The sequence below is a fragment of the Muntiacus reevesi genome, chromosome 3 (assembly GCF_963930625.1).
Source record: "Muntiacus reevesi chromosome 3, mMunRee1.1, whole genome shotgun sequence".
NCBI classification, from domain to species: Eukaryota; Metazoa; Chordata; class Mammalia; order Artiodactyla; family Cervidae; genus Muntiacus; species Muntiacus reevesi.
Window position 1 is genome coordinate 175715668 of NC_089251.1, and position 27890 is coordinate 175743557.

The 27890-nt window shown below is 39.8% G+C and overlaps 1 protein-coding gene across 2 annotated transcripts in view; it reads right to left on the bottom strand.

Annotated features, from left to right (window-relative positions):
- GRM1 (glutamate metabotropic receptor 1) overlaps positions 1-27890 on the bottom strand; it is a 397765-nt gene that overhangs the window by 35767 nt on the left and 334108 nt on the right. For both annotated transcript variants that reach the window (XM_065927760.1, XM_065927761.1), the window contains exons 5-6: positions 24925-25093; positions 13089-13215 (exon numbers count right to left, since the gene is read on the bottom strand). In XM_065927760.1, the coding sequence (XP_065783832.1) occupies positions 13089-13215; positions 24925-25093 (296 nt within the window). The remainder of the gene's footprint in view (positions 1-13088; positions 13216-24924; positions 25094-27890) is intronic.

Sequence of the window (27890 nt, forward strand, 5' to 3'; positions counted from 1 at the left end):
TGGGTTGCCATTCCCTTTTCCAAGGGTTTGTCCCAACCCAGGGATCGAACCCATATTTCCTGCACTGCAGGCAGATTCTTTATCTTCTGAGCAACTGAATAAATGAAATTAACAGTATGGCAATATCAAACAATTATTGTTCATTGTGGTAGGTAGCTTCTAAGATGATTCAGGTTGATCCCCACATCCTGGGATTCATGTCTCTGTGGAATGCCCTCCCCTTGAGTGTGTACTAGGCCTATGACTTGCTTCTTTTCTATAGAATTTTTTTTTCAATAGCAAAGTTGATAGGTTGTCTCTCCCATGATGAAGCTATAAAGATAACAATCTTCATCTTGTAGCAGACTCTCTTGCTGGCTCTGATGAAACAACTCCTATTTGGCTAATGTTCACATGGCAAGGGACTGGGAGAAGTCCTCATCCCCAATCACTAGCAAAACAAACAAACAAACAAAAAACAAACAAACAAAACTTAAGCCCTAAATTCAAGTCTTTGATAATTGTATTCTGTGAATAACTAGGTAAGTGAATTTGGAAGTGCACCCTTCCACAATCAAGTCTTCAGACTAGACATCATCCATAGCTGATACTTCAATTTTTAGCTTTGTGAGAGATTATGAAGCAGAGAACTCAGCTAAACTGTGCCCATATTTCTGACCCACAGAAAGTGTGAGATAATAAATGTGTATCGTTATAAGCTACTAAGTTTGGAGGAAATTTGTTTGGGGGTAATTTGTTACACAGTAATAGATAACGAATTTACCCTTTAAAACCAATCTCTTAGCCTAAGGATAATTGCAAGCATAAACTAAGTTAGTCAAAATATCTTTAGGTTTTGTACAAGGTCTTTAAGTCCTTGTACCAAGAGATCAAATGGCAAACATCCGCTGGATCATTGAAAAAGCAAGAGAGTTCCAGAAAAAAACATCTATTTCTGCTTTATTGACTATGCCAAAGCCTTTGACTGCATGGATCACAACAAACTGTGGAAAATTATGACAAAGATGGGAATACCAGACCACCTGACCTGCCTCCTGAGAAATCTGTATGCAGGTCAGGAAGCAACAGTTAGAACTGGACATGGAACAACAGACTGGTTCCAAATAGGAAAAGAAGTACATCAAGGCTGTATATTGTCACCCTGCTTATTTAACTTATATGCAGATTATATCTTGAGAAATGCTGGGCTGGAGGAAGCACAAGCTGCAATCAAGATTGCCGGTAGAAATAACAAAAACCTCAGATATGCAGATGATACCATCCTTATGCAGAAAGTGAAGAAGAACTAAAGAGCCTCTTGATGCAAGTGAAAGAGGGGAGTGAAAAAGCTGGCTTAAAGCTCAACATTCAGAAAACTAAGATCGTGACATCCAGTCCCATCACTTCATGGCAAATAGATGGGGAAACAGTGGAAACAGTGCCTGACTTTATTTTGGGCTCCAAAATCACTGCAGATGGTGACTGCAGCCATGAAATTAAAAGATGCTTGTTCCTTGGAAGGAACATTATGACCAACCTAGACAGCACATTAAAAAGCAGAGACATTACTTTGCCAACAAAGGCCCATCTATTCAAGGCTGTGGTTTTTCCAGTAGTCATGTGTGGATGTGAGAGTTGGACTGTGAAGAAAGCTGAGTGCTGAAGAATTGATGCTTTTGAACTATGTTGTTGGAGAAGACTCTGGAGAGTCCCTTGGACTGCAAGGAGATCCAACCAGTCCATCCTAAAGGAGATCAGTCCTGGGTGTTCATTGGAAGGACTGATGCTGAAGCTGAAACTCCAGTACTTTGGCCACCTCATGCGAAGAGCTGACTCATTTAAAAAGACCCTGATGCTGGGGAAGATTGAGGGCAGGAGGAGAAGGGGACGACAGAGGATGAAATGGCTGGATGGCATCACCGACTTGATGGACATGGGTTTGGGTAGATTCCGAGAGTTGGTGATGGACAGGGAGGCCTGGCATGCTGCGGTTCATGGGGTCGCAAACAGTCAGACATGACTGACTGAACTGACTGAATTACCACGCATAATAAATCCCTATTATTAACTGAAATTGTCCTTTTCTTCTAATTAGCTAGTTATGAACTGTTGCTAATTCTCCCCATATTAATATTCACTGATGTAATAAGTGAGCATAATTAAGCTCTATAACCAAAGGAGGAGAATCTCAGGATTGTGTTTATGTTATTCAAGGAGTGTGCTTGTCGAATAGAATTTTGAATACCCATTACTAAATATTAACATTGGTTCACCATGGTTCTTATACTAAAACTGAAAAGGAAACCACTAAGTTTAATACATAAGTAGTCCACACAGTATTATAAAATGCAATACTCTACCACAAAATAAATATTTTTAATAACTGAATTTTGGCTTCCCTGTGTCCTATCAAATTTTAAAAGAAAAGAGGCAGATATATAAGCTAATAACTTGTATGATTTCAGAATAATCCATTTATTTAACACTATAAAGACAGATTTTAGTCTTTAAATACTATAAAAGCACACTTTAAAAAGTTTTCAGTTATTTTTTCAAATAATAATATTTTGATGTGTTGATGTTACATAAAATAATTGTTGCCATATAAGTTTAGACCTATAGCATTAAAAAAGGTACTATAAAGGCTAATACTAGTACTGTAAAATATAATATAAATATTTTAGAGATGATTATACTATACAGACTACTCTGAGTCCTTACACAAGTCTCATATAAAACAATAATGAATAGTGTATTAATAACAACAAAACAGGGCAAACAAGTCCATTACCTCACATATGTGGACAGGATGGATATTTTGTGTAATAGAGAAGTTCAAGAATTCAGTTATAGGAACACAAGGTCTAGCCAGCAAAGAAATTCTTAAAAGAAATGCCTGATCTACAAGGATATTATCTGGCAAAGCCAGAATGGCTGTCTGGCAGCACCATATGAAATATCCAATAGACACAAGATAAAATTCTGATGGAAAAAAATTAAAGAATTCATTTCAGTAGAAACAAATTGGCCACAAAATTAAACACTAATGGGAAAACATTTCCAGGATAGCAGATGCGGCCAGTTCATGCTTCATTTGTAATTAAATTAATCTGGGAAAGCTGTAAAGGTGGGGACACTGACTGACACAATTGTAAAAGAATCCTGTGAGTAACTCCAAATGCATTGCCTACAGTTATCTCCTTCTGTGGTTTATAAATATGTATTAGTTTAAACAGTGTGAATATTTTCTGAAGCATTCCACTGTTGACAAACCACAACACTTATAATGACTAAAATATGATCAGACTTGTAGTCTTAGCAAGCATGTTCCAACTTACCAATCTAGGGGTTTGGAAACATTTCATTGGAACATTTATTCATGAATTTAAGTTATACAATAACTAAGGTAATAACTAATAAGTACATTACCTCACATATGTGGACATGTGGATATTTTGTGTAACTCTCTCAAGATATCAAAACTAGCACTTCTCAAATTTAAGATGGGCTCATTCCAACAAGGGCATGCTTTATCGGTGGACTGAGCTACAACAATCTGCACAATGAACATTGATTTTGAGACAGCACAAGATAGAAACTCTCACTGAAGTCTTTCATAGCCCTCAAGTTGTATAGCCAAGTCGACCTGTCTAAAAAAATATGCATCAGTAAATGAACTAACTTTGGTTGTCGCTAGTGGAGTTTCAAACCTTAAATTGCATATCATAAATCCTAGCCCCCTTAATGTAACCATCTTAAAGTTTAAAACTCCACTGGTCTGCAGAAGGAGATGGCAACCCACTCCAGTATTCTTGCCTGGAGAATTCCATGAACAGAGAAGCCTGGCAGGCTACAGTCCACAGGGTCACAAAGAGTTGGATACAACTGAGCAACTAACACATATACATTAATGTAACCAGAAACTAAAGACTGATACTCAGCCCTCTCCATAGGTAATCAGTCTTCCAAGTCTAGCTGTAAATTAAGCCTACCTTAACCCAGGGTACTAGGGCTTCCCTGGTGGCTCAGGCGGTAAAGCGTCTGCCTTCCAGGAAGATCCTCTGGAGAAGGAAATGGCAACCCACTTCAGTACTCTTACCTGGAAAATCCCATGGATGGAGGAGCCCAGTAGGCTACAGTTCATGGATTCACAGAGTCGGACATGACTGAGCAACTTCACTTCACTTCTTCAACCCAGTATACTATACACAAATGAAGAAAACCATTCTTCTATGGTAGAAGTCTAAGTATTCTTGTGTTGCAACAGTAGCAGTTTGTTATAACAATACCCCAAAGCTTAAACCTACCTCACCATTCAGTCAGTTCAGTTCAGTTGCTCAGTCGTGTCTGACTCTTGGCGACCCCATGAACCACAGCACGCCAGGCCTCCCTATCCATCATCAACTCTGAGTCCACCCAAACCCATCCATTGAGTCAGTGATGCCAAGGAACCATCTCATCCTCTGTCATCCCCTTCTCCTCCTGCCTTCAATCTTTCCCAGCATCAGGCTCTTTTCAAATGAGTCAGCTCTTCACATCAGGTGGCCAAAGGATTGGAGTTTCAACTTCAACATCAGTCCTACCAATGAACACTCAGGACTGATTTCCTTTAGGATGGACTGATTGGATCTCCTTGCAGTCCAAGGGACTGTCAAGAGTCTTCTCCAACACCACAGTTCAAAAGCATCAATTCTTCGGTGCTCAGCACCATTAAGATTGCTTTATATCTTGTGAAGATGCTATATTCTTTTTCCTATGTGAAAAGCAGGATTTTCAAGGCCATCCAGGACCACCCAAAACAGAATCACATGGGGATTGGGACTGACAATTTACATTTTGAATAAGCTTCTTAAAAGTTGTTTTTTCTTCTTTCCTTTCCTTTCTTTCTTTCTATTCTTTTTCTATTTTTTAAGACATCCTAAATTTGAGAAGGGCTAGCTTTGATATTTTAAGGGAGTTAGACAAAATATCCATTGTCCATATATATTATGTGATGCAATGTACTTTATTTATCCTGTTTTTTAAAGAGAAGGGTTTCGCAACCTCCAATGTTTGATAATTCCAAGACTAGAAGGGGTGGTGGTTAAATTCAATCAGTGGTTTAGAATGAGTGCCCTGAGCCTACCTGAAACCCACAAGAAGACTTTAATAGAGTTGTGCATACTATATCTAAAGCACAGAGAACTCAAGGACCTGGCAGTGTTCACGGTTAGAGTTACCCCAGACACGTCAGTTTCCTTCTAGCAGACTACAAATTACTGAGCAAAAATCTAAGAGAAGTGGTAATAACTCTAATCTGAGGACAAAGGTTAACTTCTAATTTTTGAACTAAATATTGGCTCACTTATAACACCCAAATGCATTAGAGGAGGTTAAAATTTAATATCTGAATCCTTTCCAATGAAGGAAAGACAAATTTAATATGAAACAAGAAACAAAGATAGGCCACAATTATTCCACCTAAAGTGTGTTGGGACATTTAATAACATTTGCAATACTGCTTCACAATTGCATAAGGCTTCACTGAAATGCTTTCTCTAGCATTATTACATTAATATAAATTATCTAAAAGGGGAAATTCTATTTATTATTCAATCTTTAAGCTCAAATGTCCCTTCCTCTTTCTCTTGTCAGGGAAAAGACGACAGCTTTTTTCTCTGTACTCATGTGAAATTTTGTACATAGTCCTGTTCCAGGACTTATAATTGTCTGCTTACATGTCTAGTTTTATATGAAGTTTGTCTTCTAGGATATAAACCTTGTCTCATTCACCCATATGTCCCAATATCTCAAAAAAATACCTGGCACAAAGAAAGTGGTTGTGTATAATACAAAAGTAAATAAATAAGTAGATAACATGAGAGGTGGCTGCAACTGTTAGGTAGGTAGGGAAAAATAGTTAAAAGTTAATTTTTATAACAGTATTTTATATTTTCATTGTAAGATTTAGGGTAGTCTGACTTTATGAGGAATTATTTTATACTATTTGACTTTTTAAAAGGAATAGGCAGCATTGGGTTTCTTATAATTGGTCCATGAATTGTTAAACTATTATCAAGTTGTATATCATGGCAGATGAAATCTCTGTTTATGCACCATGAGAAGTAAAGTGTGAAATTTAAATGCTGAATTAAAGTGTGCATTTTCCCAAGAAGAAAACATGAGAAGCTTATTAACAGCTTCAGAAGACACTTCCTCTAAGAAACATCCATTTTTTTCCTTCATAGCCAAAAAGCAACATATCCTAATGAGGATAAAAACTCACTTGTTAACATATTTTTATTCATTAATTTTAATCTTTGGATCATATATGCAAAGTATCTCATAAAATGATTTTAAGCATATTTTTAACAAACTTCACCTTCAGTAAAAAGCACTATTTTCCAAAGAAGAATGATTTCTCATTTTAACTAAAGTTCAGTCCAAAGAATCTACCCATGAAAATAAAACACTTACTTAAAGGCAATGAATATACTCCTCTTAGTATTTTACTGATTTTTGTTTTTCTCTGCCTGTGAGTCTTCTCTTTTCACAACTACTGCTACCATGGCAACAGTCAAAAACACACTGCCATGAACTGCGCCTTGCTCTGAGCCTGACATGCCGCCCAGTAAGTAGCAAATTAGACCTCATTTTCCATTGGTGTGAAAGAATGGAAGGGATGCAGAAACAATAGGTGCCCTTAAGACTAAGTATAAATGAGGATGAGCGATGCATATTCTGAAAGATCTTAAACATAAGAGTTGTGACATAATTTGGATATAGGATCCAAATTTAGCCACTTGCCTGTTGTTACCATTTAAGGCAGAATGGGCTGTTGCTTAGCTCAACTTTTTGAATGTTAGTGATTTTTACACATATGATGGGTGATAGTAGATTTAATTCTCTAGAAAGATAATTGCATTAAAACTCATCTATTTATAATTAAGGAGGATTTTTTTAATTGTTGCTAATCTAGGATGGTCATCGCTTGACAGTGGACAGAAAATATAACCACAATGGAAGATCTCTAGGGGATAAAACATATGACTTTGAGTTCCGTTATTATATTAGATCTTAAAAAAGTTTTTTTTTTCTATTTTAATATTGGATAGAAGTTCTTTTCATGTATGAGAGAAGCCTCAATTAAAGGGAAGCTGAGATAGTAGGAAAAGTCTGGGGAAGCTCTGAAATGTAGACAAGAGGAAAACTTGTACCTCAAAACCAGGACTTCTGACATTTAAGATTAATCCTAGAAAGGGGCTAGTTTTGTCTTTGATTCTCTTTCTTGTCAGCTGTGGTCTCAGTTAAAAAGCAGAGAGGACTGACTCTGAAGTCAAACCTAGTTTTCATGCACAAGGGTGATCTAAGGAGTCTGCTTTCTCAAGATAAACAGGACAGGAAGCACATACTGGGTAAGAAGATCAGTTCGTGAAGATGTGAACCTGTGGGGGAGGACGCTTGTGTCCAGAACAACGTTGGAAAAACTTCTTCAAGTCAGTCTGATGCATGCAACCGTGAGATAAATGCAGAGTGAAAGAAACAGCGTTAGACCCAGAGACAAAACCCCCTAGATTCTTGAGGTGGCTTCTCCTATTAACCATCTGTATTGACCTAGATGAACGTGGGTGAGTTCCTTCTCTCTAATTCTCTCAATAGAGCAAACATTTATCAGGCAGTAATTATGTATGTTCAAGGCACCAGGCTGTGAGCCAGAGTTTTCCAAGGGATGGGACAGGGACTAGAATTTTATGGGTCCCGTCTCAGAACTAGTGAATGGGGATCTCTGCAGATGAGTAATTCCTGGGTGATTTTTAGGCATATTTGAAGTTGAAAACCAGCTTTCAGAAAGAGAATTAAAAAACAGGTGAGACAGAATTTGTACTTTCAAAAACATTCTAAGTTCTTTTCATTTTAAAATGACCTTTGTACCAGGTGATTGCTAAAAGCTTTGATATTCAGTTTATTTTCTAACTGTTTATACTTCTAACTGTTTTCTAACATTTTACATGGTCTCTTACTTTAAAAAGTATAATTTTAATTATTGACCTTTTTCTACTCAGGCAGCCATTTTTTATGTCCTCTGTATAAGCCACACAGTTTCTTAGTTTCAGAATCTTATTTGGGGAGAAGTTAAAAAGTAAACAGCACTCGTGAATGTTACCCTAATGATTTTCAACAGCACCCAGGGAAGCGTAGGATCAGCAGTCAATGAACAAGGACCTGCTTCTAACTAGTTATGACCCTGGGCACACAAGTACGCCTCTCCAGGCCTTAGCTTTCATGTTCTAAAATGAAGGATTGTGTCATTCAGGTGATACAGTCTCTATGAACTCAAAATTTCTATGGTTCTATCACTCTTAAAATTTGTGAACAACATCTGTGACACATGTGTCATCTGTAAGCTCATATCAGAGATTTTGGAAATCAAAACTCATATATACATGCTAAGTCGCTTCAGTTGTGTTCAACTCTGTGGGACACTATGGACTGTAGCCTGCCAGGCTCCTCTGTCGGTGTGATTCTCCAGGCAAGAATACTAGAGTGAGTTGCCATTTCCTCCTCCAGGGGATCTTCCCATCCCAGGGATTGAACCTGTGTCTCATCTGTCTCCTGTATTGGTAGGCAGGTTCTTTATCACTAGCGCCATCTGGGAAGCCTCAAAACTCACATACCTGAACATTACTCTTGGGAAGCTTATAAACTTGGGTAATCCATCCACAGGAATCCCACTGATTTTATGAGTAAATCATCTCCTGCATTCATTTATTCCTCTCTACTTTCAGGAGGGGCAGCCGTGAGAAGATACCCTTCATCCAAGGTAAGGAGTAGCGGCTGCACTTTGCTGGAGCAGCCGTGAAGAGATACCCCACGTCCAAGGTGAGAGAAACCCAAGTAAGATGGTAGGTGTTGTGACAGGGCATCAGAGGGCAGTCACACTAAAACCATAATCACAGAAAACTAGCCGATCTGATCACAGGACCACAGTCCTGTCTAACTCAATGAAACTAAGCCATGCCGTGTGGGGTCACCCAAGACGGATGGGTCATGGTGGAGAGGTCTGACAGAATGTGGTCCACTGGAGAAGGGAATGGCAAACCACTTCAGTATTCTTGCCTTGAGGACCCCATGAACAGTATGAGAAGGCAAAATGATAGGATACTGAAAGAGGAACCCCCCAGGTTGGTAGGTACCCAGTATGCTACTGGAGATCAGTGGAGAAATAACTCCAGGAAGAATGAAGGGATGGAGCCAAAGCAAAAACAATGCCCAGTTGTGGATGGGATTGGTGATAGAAGCAAGGGCCGATGCTGTAAAGAGCAATATTGCATAGGAACCTGGAATGTTAGGTTCATGAATCAAGGCAAAGTGGAAGTGGTCAAACAGGAGATGGCAAGAGTGAATGTCGACATTCTAGGAATCAGTGAACTAAAATGGACTGAAATGGGTGAATTTAACTCAGATGACCATTATATCTACTACTCTGGGCAGGAATGCCTTAGAAGAAATGGAGTAGCCATTATAGTCAACAAAAGAGTCTGAAATGCAGTACTTGGATGCCATCTCAAAAACGATAGAATGATCTCTGTTTGTTTCCAAAGCAAACTATCCAATATCACGGTAATCCAAGCCTATGACCCAACCAGTAATGCTGAAGAAGCTGAAGCTGAACGGTTCTATGAAGACCTACAAGACCTTTTAGAAATAACACCCAAAAAAGATGTCCTTTTCATTATAGGGGACTGGAATGCAAAAGTAGGAAGTCAAGAAACACCTGGAGTAACAGGCAAATTTGACCTTGGAGTACGGAATGAAGCAGAGCAAAGGCTATTAGAGTTTTGCCAAGAGAACACACTGGTCATAGCAAACACCCTTCCAGCAGCACAAGAGAAGACTCTACAGATGGACATCACCAGATGGTCAACACCGAAATCAGATTGATTATATTCTTTCCAGCCAAAGATGGAGAAGCTCTACATAGTCAGCAAAAACAAGACTGGGAGCTGACTGTGGCTCAGATCATGAACTCCTTATTGCCAAATTCAGACTTAAACTGAAGAAAGTAGGGATAGCCACTAGACCATTCAGGTATGACCTAAATCAAATCCCTTATGACTATACAGTGGAAGTGAGAAATAGATTGAAAGGACTAGATCTGATAGACAGAGAGCCTGATGAACTATGGACAGAGGTTTGTGACATTGTACAGGAGACAGGGATTAAGGTCACCCCATGGAAAAGAAATGCAAAAAAGCAAAATGGTTGTCTGAGGAGGCCTTACAAATAGCTGTGAAACGAAGAGAAGCAAAAAGCAAAGGAAAAAAGGAAAGATATTCCCATTGGAATGCAGAGTTCCAAAGAATAGCAAGGAGAGATAAGAAAGCCTTCCTCAGTGATCAATGCAAAGAAACAGAGGTAAACAACAGAATGGGAAAGACTAGAGATCTCTTCCAGAAAATTAGAGATACCAAGGGAAGATTTCATGCAAAAATGGGCTCAATAAAGGACAGAAATGGTATGGACCAAACAGAAGCAGAAGATATTAAGAAGAGGTGGCAAGAATACACAGAAGAACTGTACAAAAAAGATCTTCATGACCCAGATAATCACAGTGGTGTGATCACTCACCTACAGCCAGACATCCTGGAATGTGAAGTCAAGTGGGCCTTAGAAAGCATTACTACAAACAAAGCTAGTGGATATGATGGAATTCCATTGGAGCTATTTCAAATCCTGAAAGACGATGCTGTGAAAGTGCTGCACTCTCTATGCCAGCAAATGGAAAACTCAGCAGTGGCCACAGGACTGGAAAATGTCAGTTTTCATCCCAATCCCTAAGAAAGGCAATCCCAAAGAATGCTCAAACTACCGCACAATTGCACTCATCTCACACGCTAGTAAGGTAATGCTCAAAATTCTCCAAGCCAGACTTCAGCAATACGTGAGCCAAGAACTTCCAGATGTTCAAGCTGGTTTTAGAAAAGGCAGAGGAACCAGAGATCAAATTGCCAACATCCGCTGGATCATCGAAAAATCAAGAGAGTTCCAGAAAAACATCTATTTCTGCTTTATTGACTACACCAAAGCTTTCAATTGTGTGGATCACAATAAACTGTGGAAAATTCTGAAGGAGATGGGAATACCAGACCACCTGACATGCCTTTTGAGAAACCTGTATGCAGGTCAGGAAGCAACAATTAGAACTGGACATGGACCAACAGACTGATTCCAAATAGGAAAAGGAGTACGTCAAGGCTGTATATTGTCACCCTGCTTATTTAACTTCTATGCAGAGTACATCATGAGAAACAGTGGGCTGGGAGAAGCACAAGCTGAAATCAAGATTGCTGGGAGAAATATCAACAACCTCAGATATGCAGATGACACCACACTTATGGCAGAAAATGAAGAGGATCTAAAAAGCATCTGGTCCGATCACCTCATGGGAAATAGATGGGGAGACAGTGGAAACAGTGTCAGACTTTATTTATTTATTTTTTTTTTTGGTGATTTTGCTCCAAAATCACTGCAGATGGTGACTGCAGCCAAGAAATTAAAAGACGCTTACTGCTCAGAAGGAAAGTTATGACCAACCTAGATAGCATATTAAAAAGCAGAGACATTACTTTGCTAACAAAGGTCCGTCTGGTCAAGGATATGGTTTTCCAGTGGTCATGTATGGATGTGAGAGTTGGACTGTGAAGAAAGCTGAGCACCGAAAAATTGATGCTTTTGAACTATGGTGTTGGAGAAGACTCTTGAGAGTCCCTTGGACTGCAAGGAGATCCAACCAGTCCATCCTAAAGGAGATCAGTCCTGGGTGTTCATTGGAGGGACTGATGCTGAAGCTGAAACTCCAGTACTTTGGCCACCTCACGCGAAGCATTGACTCATTGGAAAATACCCTGATGCTGGGAGGGATTGGGGACAGGAGGAGAAGGGGACGACAGAGGATGAGATGGCTGGATGGCATCACCGACTCGATGGACATGAGTTTGAGTAAGCTCTGGGAGTTGGTGATGGACAGGGAGGCCTAGCGTGCTGTGATTCATGGGGACATGACTGAGCTACTGAACTGAACTAACTTCCATGCAGCTGCTCTGTTCACACCCTTTAGAATTACTCATTTGAACCAATACAGTAGCTTCCTCACTTTTGTTTTCAGTTTAGGCTCACTATCCTTGTCCATACTGCCACCATGGTTATCTTTCTGAGACACCAATATCATGACATTATTCACCACTCTAAGTGCCTCTGTGGTTCTCCTAGGCTTAAAGCCAAAATCCAAACATTTAGACTAAGTTCTTATAGAAGTTCCTTACCATTTGCTTTCAGTGTCCTCATCCAACCTCGTTTCTGACCACATCTCTACCATCCCCTTGTATTTACCAATCAACCCCATGTACTTGTCCATGGTTTTCCCCAAATGTACTACGTGCTTTCAAGTTTCCCATGTTCTACTTTCTATCTGGAATTTTTTTTTTTTAATCTCTGTGTCTGCCTAACAAACTTTACAACTACTGTAAAATTTGTCAGGCAGACAAGGAAATGAAAGAAATTCCAGATAGAGAGTAGATCATGGGAAACATTGATTAAAATAGAGCCTTCCCAGGTATCTCAGTGGTAAAGAATCTGCCTACTAACGCAAGAGACGCTGGGGACTCAGGTTCAATCCCTGGGTTGCGAAGATCCACTGGAGGAAGAAATGGCAACACTCTCCAGTATTCTTGCCTGGAGAATCCCATGGACAGAGGGGCCTGGGGGCTACTGTCCATGGGGTCGCAAAGAGTTGGTCATGACTGAGTGACTAATCACACCATTAAAATTACCTTGCTTTATATTTTTACATGCTTCTTCCCTGATAAATCTTCAGATAAAAATTATAAAAAGAAAAACAGGAACAACTGGTATACAAGAATACCCTTTGAATACAGTTTTATTTATATTTAAATAAATTTTCAATATGGATGATGGAAAACTTTTTAGAACTTTAAGTGTACCTTTGACATGAGCAGTAACAGTGTAAATAAATGTTGAAAAAGGCGTGAGTTACTCACCACATTTTAAACAACAGGCACATTGCAGAGGCCAATGTTCAGGGTAAGGTTGACAAGTGAGACAGTTCCTACCTGTCAGATCTGCATTGGGCCACCATCCCAAGTCACAGGCTTTGCAGGTGAATTCATCTTGCACATACTCATTCTCTTTGCAGGCAGTGCAAATCCAGCAGCAACTGACTTCCCCTTTCCGTATGACCTATAACACAGGGATATTTCATATACTTTAAACTTAGTTTCTCCAGAAAGCCTTTCTTTTTTCAGATAAGGACTTGCTTTCATACTGTAATTTTTTCTTTTGAAGACTAACTTTCCAAAAAAAATCGTGCATATTGAGGAACCTCAAATACATGGATTGAAGTATACCTCATTGCATTAGAGTTCAGATGTGAATTTCAGTTCACTCCATGTTGAATTTGGAGGCTTTTCAATAATCATTTCTTTTATAAAGGGAATTAAACGGTTGAATGCTATCATTATATATATACTAATATGCATTAATAGTTCTCAGAAAAGTAAAAGTACATTTCTCTTATTTATACTGTTATGTTGCAAGCTCCCTGATCTTTACTACCATAATATCTAATATGTTGCTAATCCTATTGTTTAAAATATCATTTCTAATACTCTTTGTTTTTCATCATTTAAAGTACATCTCCATGCGTCATCTCAGGATATGCACATTTTCTTTTAAACCCTTTTGTATGTATTTATAGTAGGCATTTTAATTTGACTATTAATTCCATCATCAATATAATATCTAGGACTATTTCTATCACTTGATTTTCTTTCTGGTTACATGTCATCTTTTCTCACTTTGTCACAAGTCTAAAATTTTTTAACCAGATGCTGTATATAAGGTATAGAGTGCTGGATTTTTTTCTTGAAGTATTGGCCTTTGTTCTGGCAGGCAGCCTGGTCACCTGTGGCTCAGTTTGAGCCTTGTTTTTCATCTTTTAGGGCGTCTAGAATATTCTCTAATCTAGGAATAGATGACCCTTATTACCCTAATAGATTTACCCTTATTATAAAGTGTGACCTTGCTGGGCTCTCTGCTTAGCTCTGTGTATTCAGCAAGGGATCTCCACTCTGGTTTATGGAAACTGGGAAAATTCTCGGCCTTGTGGGGCCTCTGGGAATCCAGCATCCCAGTGATTTTTCTTTCCTTGGACTTTCTGAATTGTACTACACTCACGCAGGGGACTTCCCCGTTGGCTCACATGGCAAAGAGTCCGCCTTCAATGCAGGAGACCAGGGTTCAATCCCTGGGCAGGGAAGATTCCCTGGAGAAGGGAATGACTGCCCACTCCAGTATTCTTGCCTGGGGAATTCTATGGACAGAGGATCCTGGTGGGCTACAGTCCATGGGGTCACAAAGAATCAGATATAACTGAGTGACTAACATTTTCACTTCATACATATGCAGATAGAATCAAATACTGATGGGAACTCATATGCCAACTGCTGGAACTCTTTTTCTGCATCGATTCATTCTCTTCCTTTCTCTGCACTACAGATTCTATCTGCCTTGGCTCTCCTAAACCTTGGTTTCTGTCTTCTTAAATTATCAAGATAGCCAAACTCTGTTTGTGTTCTTTCTCACTAAATAACAATCAGGAAATTGTCTCCAGACAGAATGTCTGAATGATTTTAGGGTTCACTTCTCTGTTTCCTTTCACTTCCTTGAAATCAAGGTCATACACTGTTTTCCAATGTCTGAACACAGTTATTTCATATATTGTGTCAAGTTTTCTGATTGCTTACAGCAGAATGCTGTCTGAACTTTTTTACTCTCTTATGGCTAGAAACAGGTCTTTCCCTAACATGTTCAGTCAGTTCAGTCACTCAGTTGTGTCCGACTCTTTGTGACCCCATGGACTGCAATACACCAGGTTTCCCTGTCTATCACCAACTCCCAGAGTTTACTCAAGCTCATGTCCATTGAGTCAGTGATGCCATCCAACCATCTCACACTCTGTCGACCCCTTCTTTTCCCGTCTTCAATCTTTCCCAGCATCAGGGTCTTTTCAAATGAGTCAGCTCTTCGCATCAGGTGGCCAAAATACTGGAGTTTCAGCTTCAGCATTAGTTCTTCCAATGAATATTCAGGACTGATTTCCTTTAGGATGGACTGGTTGGATTTCCTTGCAGTCCAAGGGACTCAAGAGTTTTCTCCAACACCACAGTTCAAAAGCATCAATTCTTCGGTGCTCAGCCTTCTTTATGGTCCAACTCTCACATCCATACATGACTACTGGAAAAAGCATAGCTTTGACTAGATGGACCTTTGTTGGCAAAGTAATATTTCTGCTTTTTAATATGCTGTATAGGTTGGTCATAGCTTATCTTCCAAGGAACAACTAACTGTCTTTTAATTTCATGGCTGCAGTCGCCATCTGCAGTGATTTTGGAGTCCCCAAAAATAAAGTCTCTCACTGTTTCCATTGTTTCCCCATCTATTTGCTGTGAAGTGATGGGACCCTAACATGTTAGACATTATCAAATGTTCTCATATATAAAGTCAGAAATTGAATAGTAAATATTGTCATAGCTTAAAATCATATAAACCTTAGCCTTTGTGAGGATAAAATTATCTTCTTCTAGATCAGGTCAAAATGTATTAATGAGCCACTCTTAAAATTACATGAAAAATATCCCATGACAGTATATTTTCAGAAACTGTAAAAGGTTTTCTTTTTCTTCTTTTACTTTCAAATAACTCTAGGAAGTAGACTCAAACTGTCTTTCTGAAAAATTCACATCTATCCTCAGAGTAAACATGACAAATTTATACTGTATTCCAAATTATAAATTTTTCTAATGCTATGGAAAAATTTTAAAATAGTGCTTTATTATTTTAATTAGTATCAGTTCAGTTCAGTCACTCAGTCGTGTCGTTGTACAAGAAGTACAAAATAGGGTCTATCTCTTCAATCGGCTTTATCTTTTTCCTAACTATAAAATGAATACTATGAATTAGACAAATTCCAAAGATAATAGTTCTAAACAAATGTATTTATGCAAGGTAACTAGTGAAAAATAGATCCTACGGGTATGCCACATGGAAAAATAGTTAAAATTAGGTTTTGAATGACTGAATAAGTGTGTAAAAAATGATTAGCTTATACATTTAATAAGTAATGAAAAAGAAATTGCTCTGATGGAATTTTTTTGTTACTCCTTCTTATTCGGTCACCAAATATGTTCACTTTTGCATATAGCACCTAAATTATGGGACTTGCCTTTTCTGTCTCTAAGCTACCCCTCCAGATTTAAGATTCCCTGGTGGCTCAGATGGTAAAGATTCTACCTGCAATGCAGGAGACCCAGGTTTGATTCCTGGGTTGGGAAGATCTCGTGGAGAAGGAAATGGCATACTGGATTTTGGTCCCTGCCTTCAATCCTATAACACGGGTTTAATTTCATCTCACTCCAGAGTAACATGCACGAAACTGCCAAGACTATCAGTGTGGGCTGTGGGCTCCTAGGGGAAGGGAATCATGCCTCACTTTCACTGTTGTCAGATCACAGTCATCAAGAAATGTACCAAGAACACACAGTAGGTGTCCTCTGAATAAGGGTTGAGTTGAATCTTCTTTAAAAATGTAAATAAGCTACTCAAGGAAATTTAGTGCCTCCCTTTTCTAATATCTTCAAAATATAAGCTCTTTGGTCAGGCGTTTACTTAGACGCCGGTCCTTGTTTCTGCACCTGAGTCTGACTGCTAATAATTTCTTACATAAGTCCACCAAACAGACATTATGTCCTCAGTAGAGTCTATATAGCTGTTTGTTTTGGAGGGAGGTTTCAAGTGGGGCAGATGCACCATCTGATTTACATTTCATCTGACTTTCTTTCTACAGGGATTATTATGGCTACCATTTGGAGAACAGATTTTAAGTAGGGCAAGAGAGAGTGTATGCTGCTTAATCCACGGTTTTAATATGCAACAATATAGTAAAGAAATAAATATATTTTAATAAAAGAAAAAATATTCTTTTCCATTCAGAGAACTTTGTTTCCTCCATCAGTTCATCTATGTCACTACATTTGAGTCCTGACACAGGCTCCAGGAAGTATTTCTGATGCAATGAACCCTTTGAAACATATCTTATTTAATATTTAATTAAATTTAAATGATTAAATTAACAACTCTTAAAATCCTCTGTAATTTTAATAAGATATAGTTGGTATTTTATTACCACAAATTAGTCAGCTTTTGCCCACTAACTGTGTCACATGGATATGATAGAAGTAGTAGTGTTAGTCACTCAGTCGTGTCTGACTCTTTGTGAACCCATGGACCAGAGCCCGCCAGGCTGCTCTGTCCATGGGATCCTCCAGGCAAGAATACGGAGTGGGATGCCGTTTCCTCCTCCAGGGGATCTTCCCAATCCAGGGATCCATCCCAGGTCTCCTGCATTGCAGGCAGATTCTTTACCATCTGGGCTACCGGGAGGAACCACATGTATATGACAGATAACGCTTCATTCAGATACTTTAAAAAATTCTTAAATTATTCTCTCTTATGTTTTCATCTCCTCATATCACAAATATTTTAAATTATTCTTATATTTTTATACTAAGTGATATTTCTTTTGCATGTAGTATAGCATCAATAACTGAATAAAGTGTTGTTTCATTTTTGTTACAGTAAAACACTTTTATGACAGCTCTGAGTCATGATAAGAGCTTTACTGTTTCATTGAAATTTTCCTTGAAGGACCAAGACTTCCCAAGACACAAGAACTGTTTCGATTCCTTTTACATCCTATGTACTGGTGCTCTGTTTATTGTTAGCAAGACTAGATGACTTGCTGCTTCACACAAGGCTATGATTCAATTCCATATACACTGTAGGAGTCTTATTTATGCCATAGGAAATCAAGTGTTCTTTTTTATGAATACATTTCCGAATAACTTGAAATGGATTTTTTTTTAGTTTAAGCTTTATTTAGAAAAAGGATAAAAGAAAGTAAGCAGCATCAGGAGAATATAATGAAGGAAAAGTAACAATACAGTAAAGAAAACAGAGACATTTTCTTCAGGAGGGAAATCCCTGGAAAACTAAACAGAATAAACAGAATAATAAACAGAATTGGGTCCTACCTAATTAGGTCTGTAGGAAAACCAGCTGATGTTTAGGTTTCCTTTGCATTCACAGTGCCAGCACAGTTCTTGGCACATATTAATTATTCAACAATGTATGTGAAAGGAAAGAGAGAAATAATAAGGAATAGGACATAAACAGAAGAAATGAAAATGAAGAATTTAAGCAAATTTAAACAAAATTTAATTTTGTTTTAAATTTAATTAACTTAAATAAAAAGTAGGAGGGATTGAAAGCTTGGCAAGGACTATAGAAAAATACCAATTTAGGAAAATCCCTACACTGCAATTTATTACAGGGAAAATGTAACAAAAATCATATAAGAATATAAAACGATCACAAAAATGGACATATATTGAACCAGCCCATGTGTGAGGAACTTTGTACAGAATTACACTAACACAACCACTCCATGAAGTGAAGTTAATTATTTACATATTGCAGGAGAGGAAACAGCTGCAGAGGGGTCAGCAGCTTGTGCAAACCTCAGTCACATCACCTCCAGTTATTGTCAAGATCTAGGCTCTTCCTAGTGTAAAAACAGTTATCACAGTGATGATATGTTATGCAAAGAACCAAAATTACATCTCAGAAGTTGGCAGATATTTACTCACTTATCCATCCTTTATTTAGTGACCCAGTATGCCAGACATGGTACGTTACACGGGGACAGATAAATGAAAGACCTGACGGTCACTGAGGTTAAAGAAGCTCAAAACTCTGACGGAGTAGAGGAAGCATACTGACAGAAGAAGGAATGAAATGCTTCTGCAGGGCGTATGCAGTCAATCATTTAGCCATTCATTCATTCTCATTATGCATTCAGAGTGCCAGGCTCCACCTCAAGGCTAGAGACTATCGGTGAATAGATCACATCATTATCTTTGAGATAATTCTAGAGAAGGGCTTTGAGAAAAACACAGCGAGAAAGAGGAATAGGGTTTAGGACAAGGACCAATAGGAGGCAAGAGGCCTAAGAATCAGACTTTAGAGGCGCTTAAACCTTTCAGCATGTGGAGTCCACCCTGCACTTGCAAGATCTTGAGTGGAGTTGGGGTTGGGGGAGCAGATCTCTTTAGTGTCTGCGTGGTAGGCTTCTGATTGCCTCATCTTAGTCCCAGTCCTGTTAGGGAGGAGGCCCCTGTAACTGGGGATTGCCATTTTGCATGTGGTGGTCAGGTAAGGTGAAGCCTTAACATAGGTCATGTACCTCCAATAAAAATTAATTTTTTAAGAAAAATATGCCATTTGAGTAAGGACTTGAGAGCAGGAAAGGAGGAAGCTCTGAATACATCTGGTGAAAGAGAGCTCTAGGCAGTGGGATCAGCTAGAGCAAAGACTTGAAAGTAACAGTTCTCTGCCTACTCATGCTATTGCCTTCCTCCTCTACTTTTCTCTATGTGGGTAATGTGCCAATAAATGTTTACTTTAAGAAGACTTCAGGCCCTACTTCAGCCACAGCCACCTGCAAGATACAGGAGATCTGCTGGGCCCCTTCTCTGCTCTATGTCACATAGCTCAGAGGCAGCTTCTATCAGCACCTGTCTCCAAAAGTGACAGACAAGCTAGATCTGAGGCCAAAGTGAAAGGAAGAAATTGTTAGTCGCTGAGTCATGTCCGACTCTCTGCGACCCTGTGGACTATAGCCCGACAGGCTCCTCTGTCCATGGGATTCTCCAGGCAAGATTACTGGAATGGGTTGCCAGCATGTGTAATGAAGAACCACTTATGATATAGTCCATGTTCACATAATGTCTCCGTAATTCTATCTTGATTGGTCAGGTCAGAAGAAGGGGAAGTGGAGGTCCCTACTCTCCATGATGAAACTCACAAATCCAGTTCAGTTCAGTTCAGTCGCTCAGTTGTATCCAACTCTTTGCAACCCCATGGACCAGTAAAAAATCCAAAAACAAACTTAAGGGAAGAAAAAAATAGAAGAGAAGAGAGGGGAAAAGAAAGAATAGGAGGCCAATGGGAGCAAACTCCAGGACCCTTTCCCTGGGATTCTCTGCTAGTTTCCCCATCTCTGTCAGAGCCTTCCAACTGCCTTCTAATACGTATTGCCTCCTTAACTCTAGATTCTGGTTTCCCTTAGCATTTTTAAAGTGGATCTCTATTTATAACTTTGTTGTGAACTATTGAGAAAATAAGCTCCAGCAATTGAAATTTGTAGGAATTATGCCAGTTCATATAATTAAAGATGGTTGAACAACATGTGGCTGTGGGTTGATAAGAGCTTTGGGTTGGCTCTAAGCCCAGCTCGGCATTTGCTAGCTGAGAAAGCTTGGGGCAAGTGACTCAAACCCTCTGGGCCTCTGACTTCTGATCTATAAAATGGGGTGATAACACCTCCTTTAAAAGTTGTTTTAGAAGAATTGAAATGATGTCAGTAAAGCTTCCATTATTGTTCTTGCACAAGGATATGCTTGATAAACGTTAGTCCCCCGTCTCTACGGCCTCTCTGCTCCTTTCTTTCACTTTCACTTGCTTTGCCTCTCCATCCCTTCTTACCTCATTCCTGCCTTCCCTACACAGAGGAAAAGAGCAACAGGCTTGGTGTGGGAGACCAACACACATACCAGGCCCTTGCTGTTCACTTGCAGACCCGTGGTCCACATTTTATATGCTGTCTCAGATTCTTTTTGCCTGATCTGTGTCAGGCCCTTGGCCATGCTCTTGGGCATTCTGGACACTTCTGCAACTCCACCTCAGTTTCTGCCACTACTGTGTCATCTTAAGGCATCTCCAGGTGGCTCTCTCTCTCATGGAGGAGGCACTGGGGTCCAGAACTGCCTCCATTACACTCACCACAGCAGGAGCTGTAAGACCCACAGCTGCGTCCCCTCCCCTCACTGCTTCCAAATCTGAAGAAGGTCTAACAGGACAGGGACTCTGGCTGCCCCAGTAGCCGCCTAGAGGGGTCAGGTGACGTCACGTCCTGTGAGCAACGTTGACCGCAGGAAGCAGAAAATAGAATAGCAGGAGCATATACATTTTCCTCCTTTCCTTGCTCCAATGAACAGTCTGAGAAGTCTGTGCAGAGATCTGGTGAGGCTGAGTTGTGCTCAGTGAGGCAGTGTCCTGCCCAATGATGCATCACCTCAGTGGGGGAGGTGTTTTTCCATGCTTCCATGTCTCCATTCCCTTTTCCTCTCACTCCTACTTCCCTGGGATCCTGTCTCCCAATAAAATATTAGCACTTAAGCCTTGCTTAGCTTTCAGGGTTCAAGAGAACCTGCGCTAAGGACCTGTGAACTACATTTTCCAGGCTCTCTTTCCAGTGTCTTCTCCATAGCTTTGGAAGAAGGGGAGGACCTAATGGGAGACTGAAGAGCCAGAGAGAAGAGAAGCCTCGTATTGAGGCATCCCCTCCTTCCAGCTCCGGATGTGTCTCAAGTAGTATCTACAACCTTCCTTGGGTCGCGGGGCGCTTTGGCCCTGGGGTGGGAGTAGTTCCTGCCGTTGCTCATCTCTGAGTTGCATCAGTGCCCCCTCTTACTTTTATAACCAGTTTTCTCTTCTTTTTCTTTAATGTAAAACTCCCTCTGTTGAACCCCCTAGTGTGGGCCCTTTCTTTCCTGACTGTACCCATAAAACACAACAATGAAAGATTGATTTTATTTACCTCTGTTTGTGGTATGACTGAAATCAATTTCTCCTTTCTAAAATATTACATTTGTACAATAATTTATATTTCTAAAAATCAATAACATAAGAAAACTGGACTTCTAGCTACTTCAAAGGAAATTACCATAAGAAAGTTTTATGGGTTACCATAAAACAAGTCAAATGATTATTTCAGCATTTGAAGTGACATTTGACATTTAAAATGAATAATCCTTTCCCAAAGGTTATGCTTCTCAGTTAATACAAGTGCAAGCCCTGCCATCACCTTTTATGTTGCTTCTTTCCAGTCTCTGTAGTGGCTACTGAGAAATCTCACTTTGCCTCCTGAACCTGCTAGGTGGCAAATTGACAATGGAAGAATATAAATGCTATTACTTGGTAAATGGGATTTGGATATCATTTGTTTCTGTACCTCCCATGGTGTTATGGGAAGCAAACAAACATCCCCCCTCTCTGCCACTCCAGATGCTATTGAGAATGGGCGTACTTTCATCCTGCAACGTACATGGTGTTACCAAAATTGGACCCCAAGAGATTGTCATTTATAGCAAGTGCTCTGTAGTGACTCAGCAATGATTTCTGGGATCTCTTTTGATAACACTGCATGGGTGTAATGCAAATGTAATGCCAGAAATACTTGAGTATTAAACTTAGAGATGCATAAAGACAGCCTTTCTTCTGAACTGGGGCCCTGGGGGGAGGGTCTATCTCTGGAGAGTACAAATGGGACTACACATGGCAATGTGAGCTCCCATTCACAGCCTGCCAGCAGTCAGAGAACAGGAGGGGATTCTGGAAGGGAGCTGGAGTGCAGAGCATCTTCAGAATGAATTGTTTTCTCTTGCCAGGGTTTGCTTGTTTATTCGTTTGCTGCTGCTAAGTCACTTCAGTCATGTCCGACTCTGTGCGACCCCATAGATGGCAGCCCACCAGGCTCCCCCATCCCTGGGATTCTCCAGGCAAGAACACTGGAGTGGGTTGCCATGTCCTTCTCCAATGCGTGCCTGCATGCTAAGTCACTTCAGTCGTGTCCGACTCTGTGCGAGCCCATGGACTATAGCCTACCAGGCTCCTCCATCCACAGAGTTTTCCAGGCAAGAGTACTGGAGTGGGTTGCCATTTCCCTCTCCAGGGGATCTTCCCGACCCAGGTTTCCTGCATTGTAGGCAGATGCTTTTTACCGTCTGAGCTACCAGAGAAGAAGAGCATAAAGCCCAGGGCTTCTGCGTTGTCCCAACCATAAGATTTTAGGTCACAGAAGTCCTGGTTTTCCCAACCATCCAGAGAAGAAGATGAACCCAGAATCCTGTGGTCTGAGATCCTGTAGCAAGAGTCAAGGACAAGTTTTAGGTTTCTCTCAATTTCAGAGGATATATTCCTAATACCACCGGACAGCCTCATGTGAAAAATTCCACCTGAATACGAATCAGAAGTGGATTCTTGAGGAGAATCTGCACTGCCGTATGGCCCACATGCACTGGTTTGGTTGGAGCCATGCTTATACTACTGACTTCCTTCTACACTGGGTGGAAACCAACGGTGCCTCTAAGCCTACTGATTGCCTCATACTACCCTATTCAGGTAGGAATCCTCACCTAAATCTTCCCATGATCCAACAACTCAAGGATTAACCATGGGCATGACAGGAGGCCTCCAGCACCCTGTCATAGCGCTAAAATAGAGTTCGTTCTGATTGCCTAGTTGTCATGACAGTTATTGTTGTTCAGGTGCTCGGTCGCTCAGTTGCATCTCACTCCTTGCGACCCCATGGACTACAGCATACCAGCCTTCCCTCTCCTTCACTATCTTTCAGAATTTGCTCAAATTCATGTTTATTGAGTCGATGATGCCATCCAACCATCTCATCCTCTGTTGCCCATCTTCTCCTGCCCTCAATCTTTCCCAGCATCAGGGTCTTTTCCAATGACAAGTACTAAATATTTTTAATATCACATCTGCAGAGAAGGTGCTGACATTTGAAACTAGAGTGAGTTGCCTCAGGAGTTCTTTTCATGCTCAAAGTGACTGATTCCCTTGAGAATTTGAGTCCACCTGCACAACTCTTCTTAGATGTTGTGGGTCCTAGATCCTCCACCTTCTTTGATCAGTAGGGATAAAGTGGTGGGTCCAGCAGCTGCAGCAGCACTATTAGACTCTCGCCCTAAAGACCCCTAAGTGTATCTCTCAGGGTGAATTCCATGAATGGCATAGCAGCATGATGGCATGGTGGGAGAGCAGGAGCTCACACAGTGTCCATTCCAGCCCCAGCTGCGGTTTGTGACATTTACGTGACAGTCCTGTCTACTCCCAGAGATGAATCACAGGAAATTAGAGATGAGAAAGACCTATTAGGTCATCGAACCCACACTTCTGCCAGTTCACAATCACCCCTCTATGCTCCATTTCCTACTGCATCAGCCAGTTTGGTTTTTAAATAGCATGGGATACAGAGCCTGCTTTTCCCATGCCTTCTACACCAAGACTCCTCTCTACCTGCATTCGACTAAATCCCCAATATAGGATGTTTACTTACTCTAGTTTTAAATACACAGTGATATCACAGTCACTCACTTGCCCCCACCTGGAAAGTTTCTGGGAATAATTAGAAAGTGAGGACTCTCTTTTGGCTGGAAAATAGTTTCAGGAAAATGAAAGAACTTGGTAGAGAAAAGAGAAGTGGTAAGCAGTGCTCCTGTGTTACCTCACTTCAATTTCTTTTATTTTAGTTTTATACTTATTTGGCATTGCTCAGCTTCTGCTTTCTTTAACAATAGCTAGAACTATGACTAAGCAGGATCACTGGCTTTGGCTTCCAAGTTTATTTCTAATTTTTAGTATATGTGCTGCCGAAGCGAGCACCCAAGTTTACTTCTGTTTCAATTTTTAATTTGATTATTCACATCCCCTTGCTTTCTGTATTGTATTTAAAATCACAGCTCATCATTGCGATGCAAATAAAGACTGTTCTAAATATCCCAATGGTTTTCCTATTTCATTTTCCAATCTTGGTTTGTCTTCTTAATTTTTGCTAAACACAAGGACAGAAACAATAAGCCTAGCACAGCCTTTCTGGACTGTTTTGTTGAAGAAAAATGTGTTTTTCTTCACTTATGCACAGGGAGGAGGTCTCCTCAAGGACACTGTCCAAGAATGCATCCGTGACTGGCTTACCTTGATTTGACCCTTTAAGCAAGGCTCACTGCACACAGACCGTACCATTCCACTCTTGTTCATTTGGATTTTGTAATCATCGATGTTCAACACCCCTTCATGCCAAGTTCCAACATGTACATAGTCATAGCGATTGGCTTCTGTGTACTGCAGATTCATAATATCATACCTACAAAGAAAACAGCATGTGTGTCTTGGAGCATATGGACATGATGTAGAATCTAAAGGAATTTGGTAAATAGATAATAATAGAAGAGAAATAAAAGTTAGAAACATCCCATGTCCTAATATGAGCTACTGTCAATATTTTAGTTTATTTAGTTTAGTTATGTGTCCTGTGATTTTCCAAAATGTGTATTCCATTCTTCAGTCTCTATCATCCATATTTGTTAAAGAATATATTATTCTTGTACTTTTCTTTCTGTGTATTCTTGAAAATAATTCTATATGTGCTGGGTAGATCACCATATCCTTCAAATCATTATTCATCAGATTATTCTTTGATCAAGTAACAATTCTTCAGAATATTAATTTTTAGCTTAAATACTTTTATTACAAATTTCTTTTTCACATTCAGTTGCTACTTTAATTAGACTGGATTAAAAGAGGTGAGTCTTATCAAGTCTGGAGTCTTACCTATTTTAGGTGCTAATAGAGCAAGAACTCTGAGAAATGCATCTTTAATTAGCAAGGATGTTGAGGATTTAACATTTTGAGCATTGACATTTAAACTGGTCTCTTCCTTGATTAGGACAAACATTTTTGAATCCAAATAATCGGTGTCAGTTATTTCAGTTATTTAAATGCTGCGATGCTACACAGCAGTAAAATCTACATTTAGAAATCTTCTGTGTGTGTTCTGGGGGCCAGATTCATTGTTTCCCAGTGAAGGCAGTAGAGAACATGTTCCAATTTAATGGAAAAAGTACAAGATTTGATGTTAGAGTGTATAAGCTGAAATCTCTTTTCTAATATTTTACCAGTAGATTGCATGACTTTAGAATGCCAGCAAACTCTTTAAGGCTCATGGGCTTCTTGTGGGAATTTACTTACATAGAGTAGGTTAAAAGAAAACTGTTTCACAATTGAGAGAAATGTATATAAAAGACAATATCACTATATCATATTCACATTTGTAGTACTATTATTATTTATATGCTAAAATACTCTTGTTATTTCCATTCTGTAAGAAAGTGAAAACATCTTTGTGTAGTCACAGCCATTTTCCTTTCTCAGTTCTCTTCCTCCTCCCCCCTATGTTCCTACCTATGTCATGTCATCCTGGAATTCTTTCCCTACAAACCTGATTCAGACTCAAAATCCTCCTCAGCCCAACACCCCGGGAAGCTACTACCAGTTAGCCTTGGTTGTCATCTGAAATCTACTGGCTCTATCTGGCTTAGTTCTTTATTTTGTCACTGTTTAGTCACTAATTCATGTTTGACTCTTTTGCAACCCCATGTACTGTAGGCTGTCAGGCTCCTCTATTCATCTGATTCTCCAGGCAAGAATACTGAAGTGGGTTGTCATTTCCTTCTCAAGGGGATCTTCTCAATCCAGGGATCGAATCTTCATCTCCTGCTTGGCAAGCAAATTCTTTACCATTGAACCACCAGTTCTTTATCTAGACAACTAATATCTTTTCATAGCTTTGCTGCCTGCTTTTAATAATGCGCAAATGTATCCTGTTATCCACAGGGTCGCTAGTGGCTTCTCCACAACCAGACTCTGGCAGTTTGTATAAATAGAAACCCCTTAAAGGGAAAGGTGATTCTAGGGGAGTAAAGAAAGTGTTTGCTCCACTTTTCCGGATGAACAAAACTTACTTGGAGTAAGAAGAGAGAATGGCGCCCCTGGAGTGCATTATTCATCTCTCTGCTTTCTGGTTTTTGGTAATAGAGGGTCCTCATTCCTCTGGGTGCTGAGACAAACCAGAATGTTCTCAGAGTAGCTCTCTGACTGATAACCACATGGGTATTAACTACAGGCTGACAGCTCGCACTCATCCCACTGATCAATGATACTAATCTATACCTCCAATATTTTTCCATTTTTTACACTCCTTATGGTAGGTGGCTCAGTTGGTAAAGAATCTTCCTGAAGTGCAGGAGACCTGGGTTCTAATCCTGGGTCAGGAAGATCCCCTGCAGAAGGAAATGGCAACCCACTCCAGTACTCTTGCCTGGGAAATCCCATGGACAGAGAAGCCTGCTGGGCTACAGTCCATGGGGTTGCAAGAGTCAGACACGACTTGAGTGACTAAACCATCTAAACCACCAACCCTGGTTGCAGAGCCTACTGTGAGTGCTTTGTATGAGTAGTTTCCTTCTCCATTTCCTTTCATCTTTATGTTTTACTCCATGTTACATTGTTAAATCTCTTTATATACTTTCAATGAAGGCTTAGGTGTAATGCTAGCTTTAGAATATCTTTTTCCTGTAAATCAGTTCCTTAAAACTTATATTTCACCTTCCCCATTTCAATAGGAGAAATCAGTTCACACTTTATTAGCATTTAGAAACTGAAAAATTCACAATATCTTGGCATGAAAACATATTTTGAAAAAGTCCCAAAAACTAGAGAAAAAAACAAAACAAAACAACTTGATGATACCAAGGGAAAAATACTGACTTACTAAAGAGAGGCCTTCCCCTGTGCAGAGTGTGTTAATGAACACTGCTCTTTTCTCTTGACCCCACAGTCCCTTCTCAGCATGTTGGCAGTTATTTGGAATATCCTTATGCTGTAAATTACAAGTTTGTAGCATCCTTTCGATGTATTCAATTTCTGTTTCATGATGATTAACTAAAATAATTACAAGAGGGACCAAAAGCATGAATGGTGGTGTGACAGGAGATAGAAACAGAGGGAAGTGGTTGAAATAGAAATTGAACATAGATTAAGTTGACCAATTTCAGACATGAGGAAATGATCCTTGCAAAGGAACCCAGGGGGAAACTCATGAT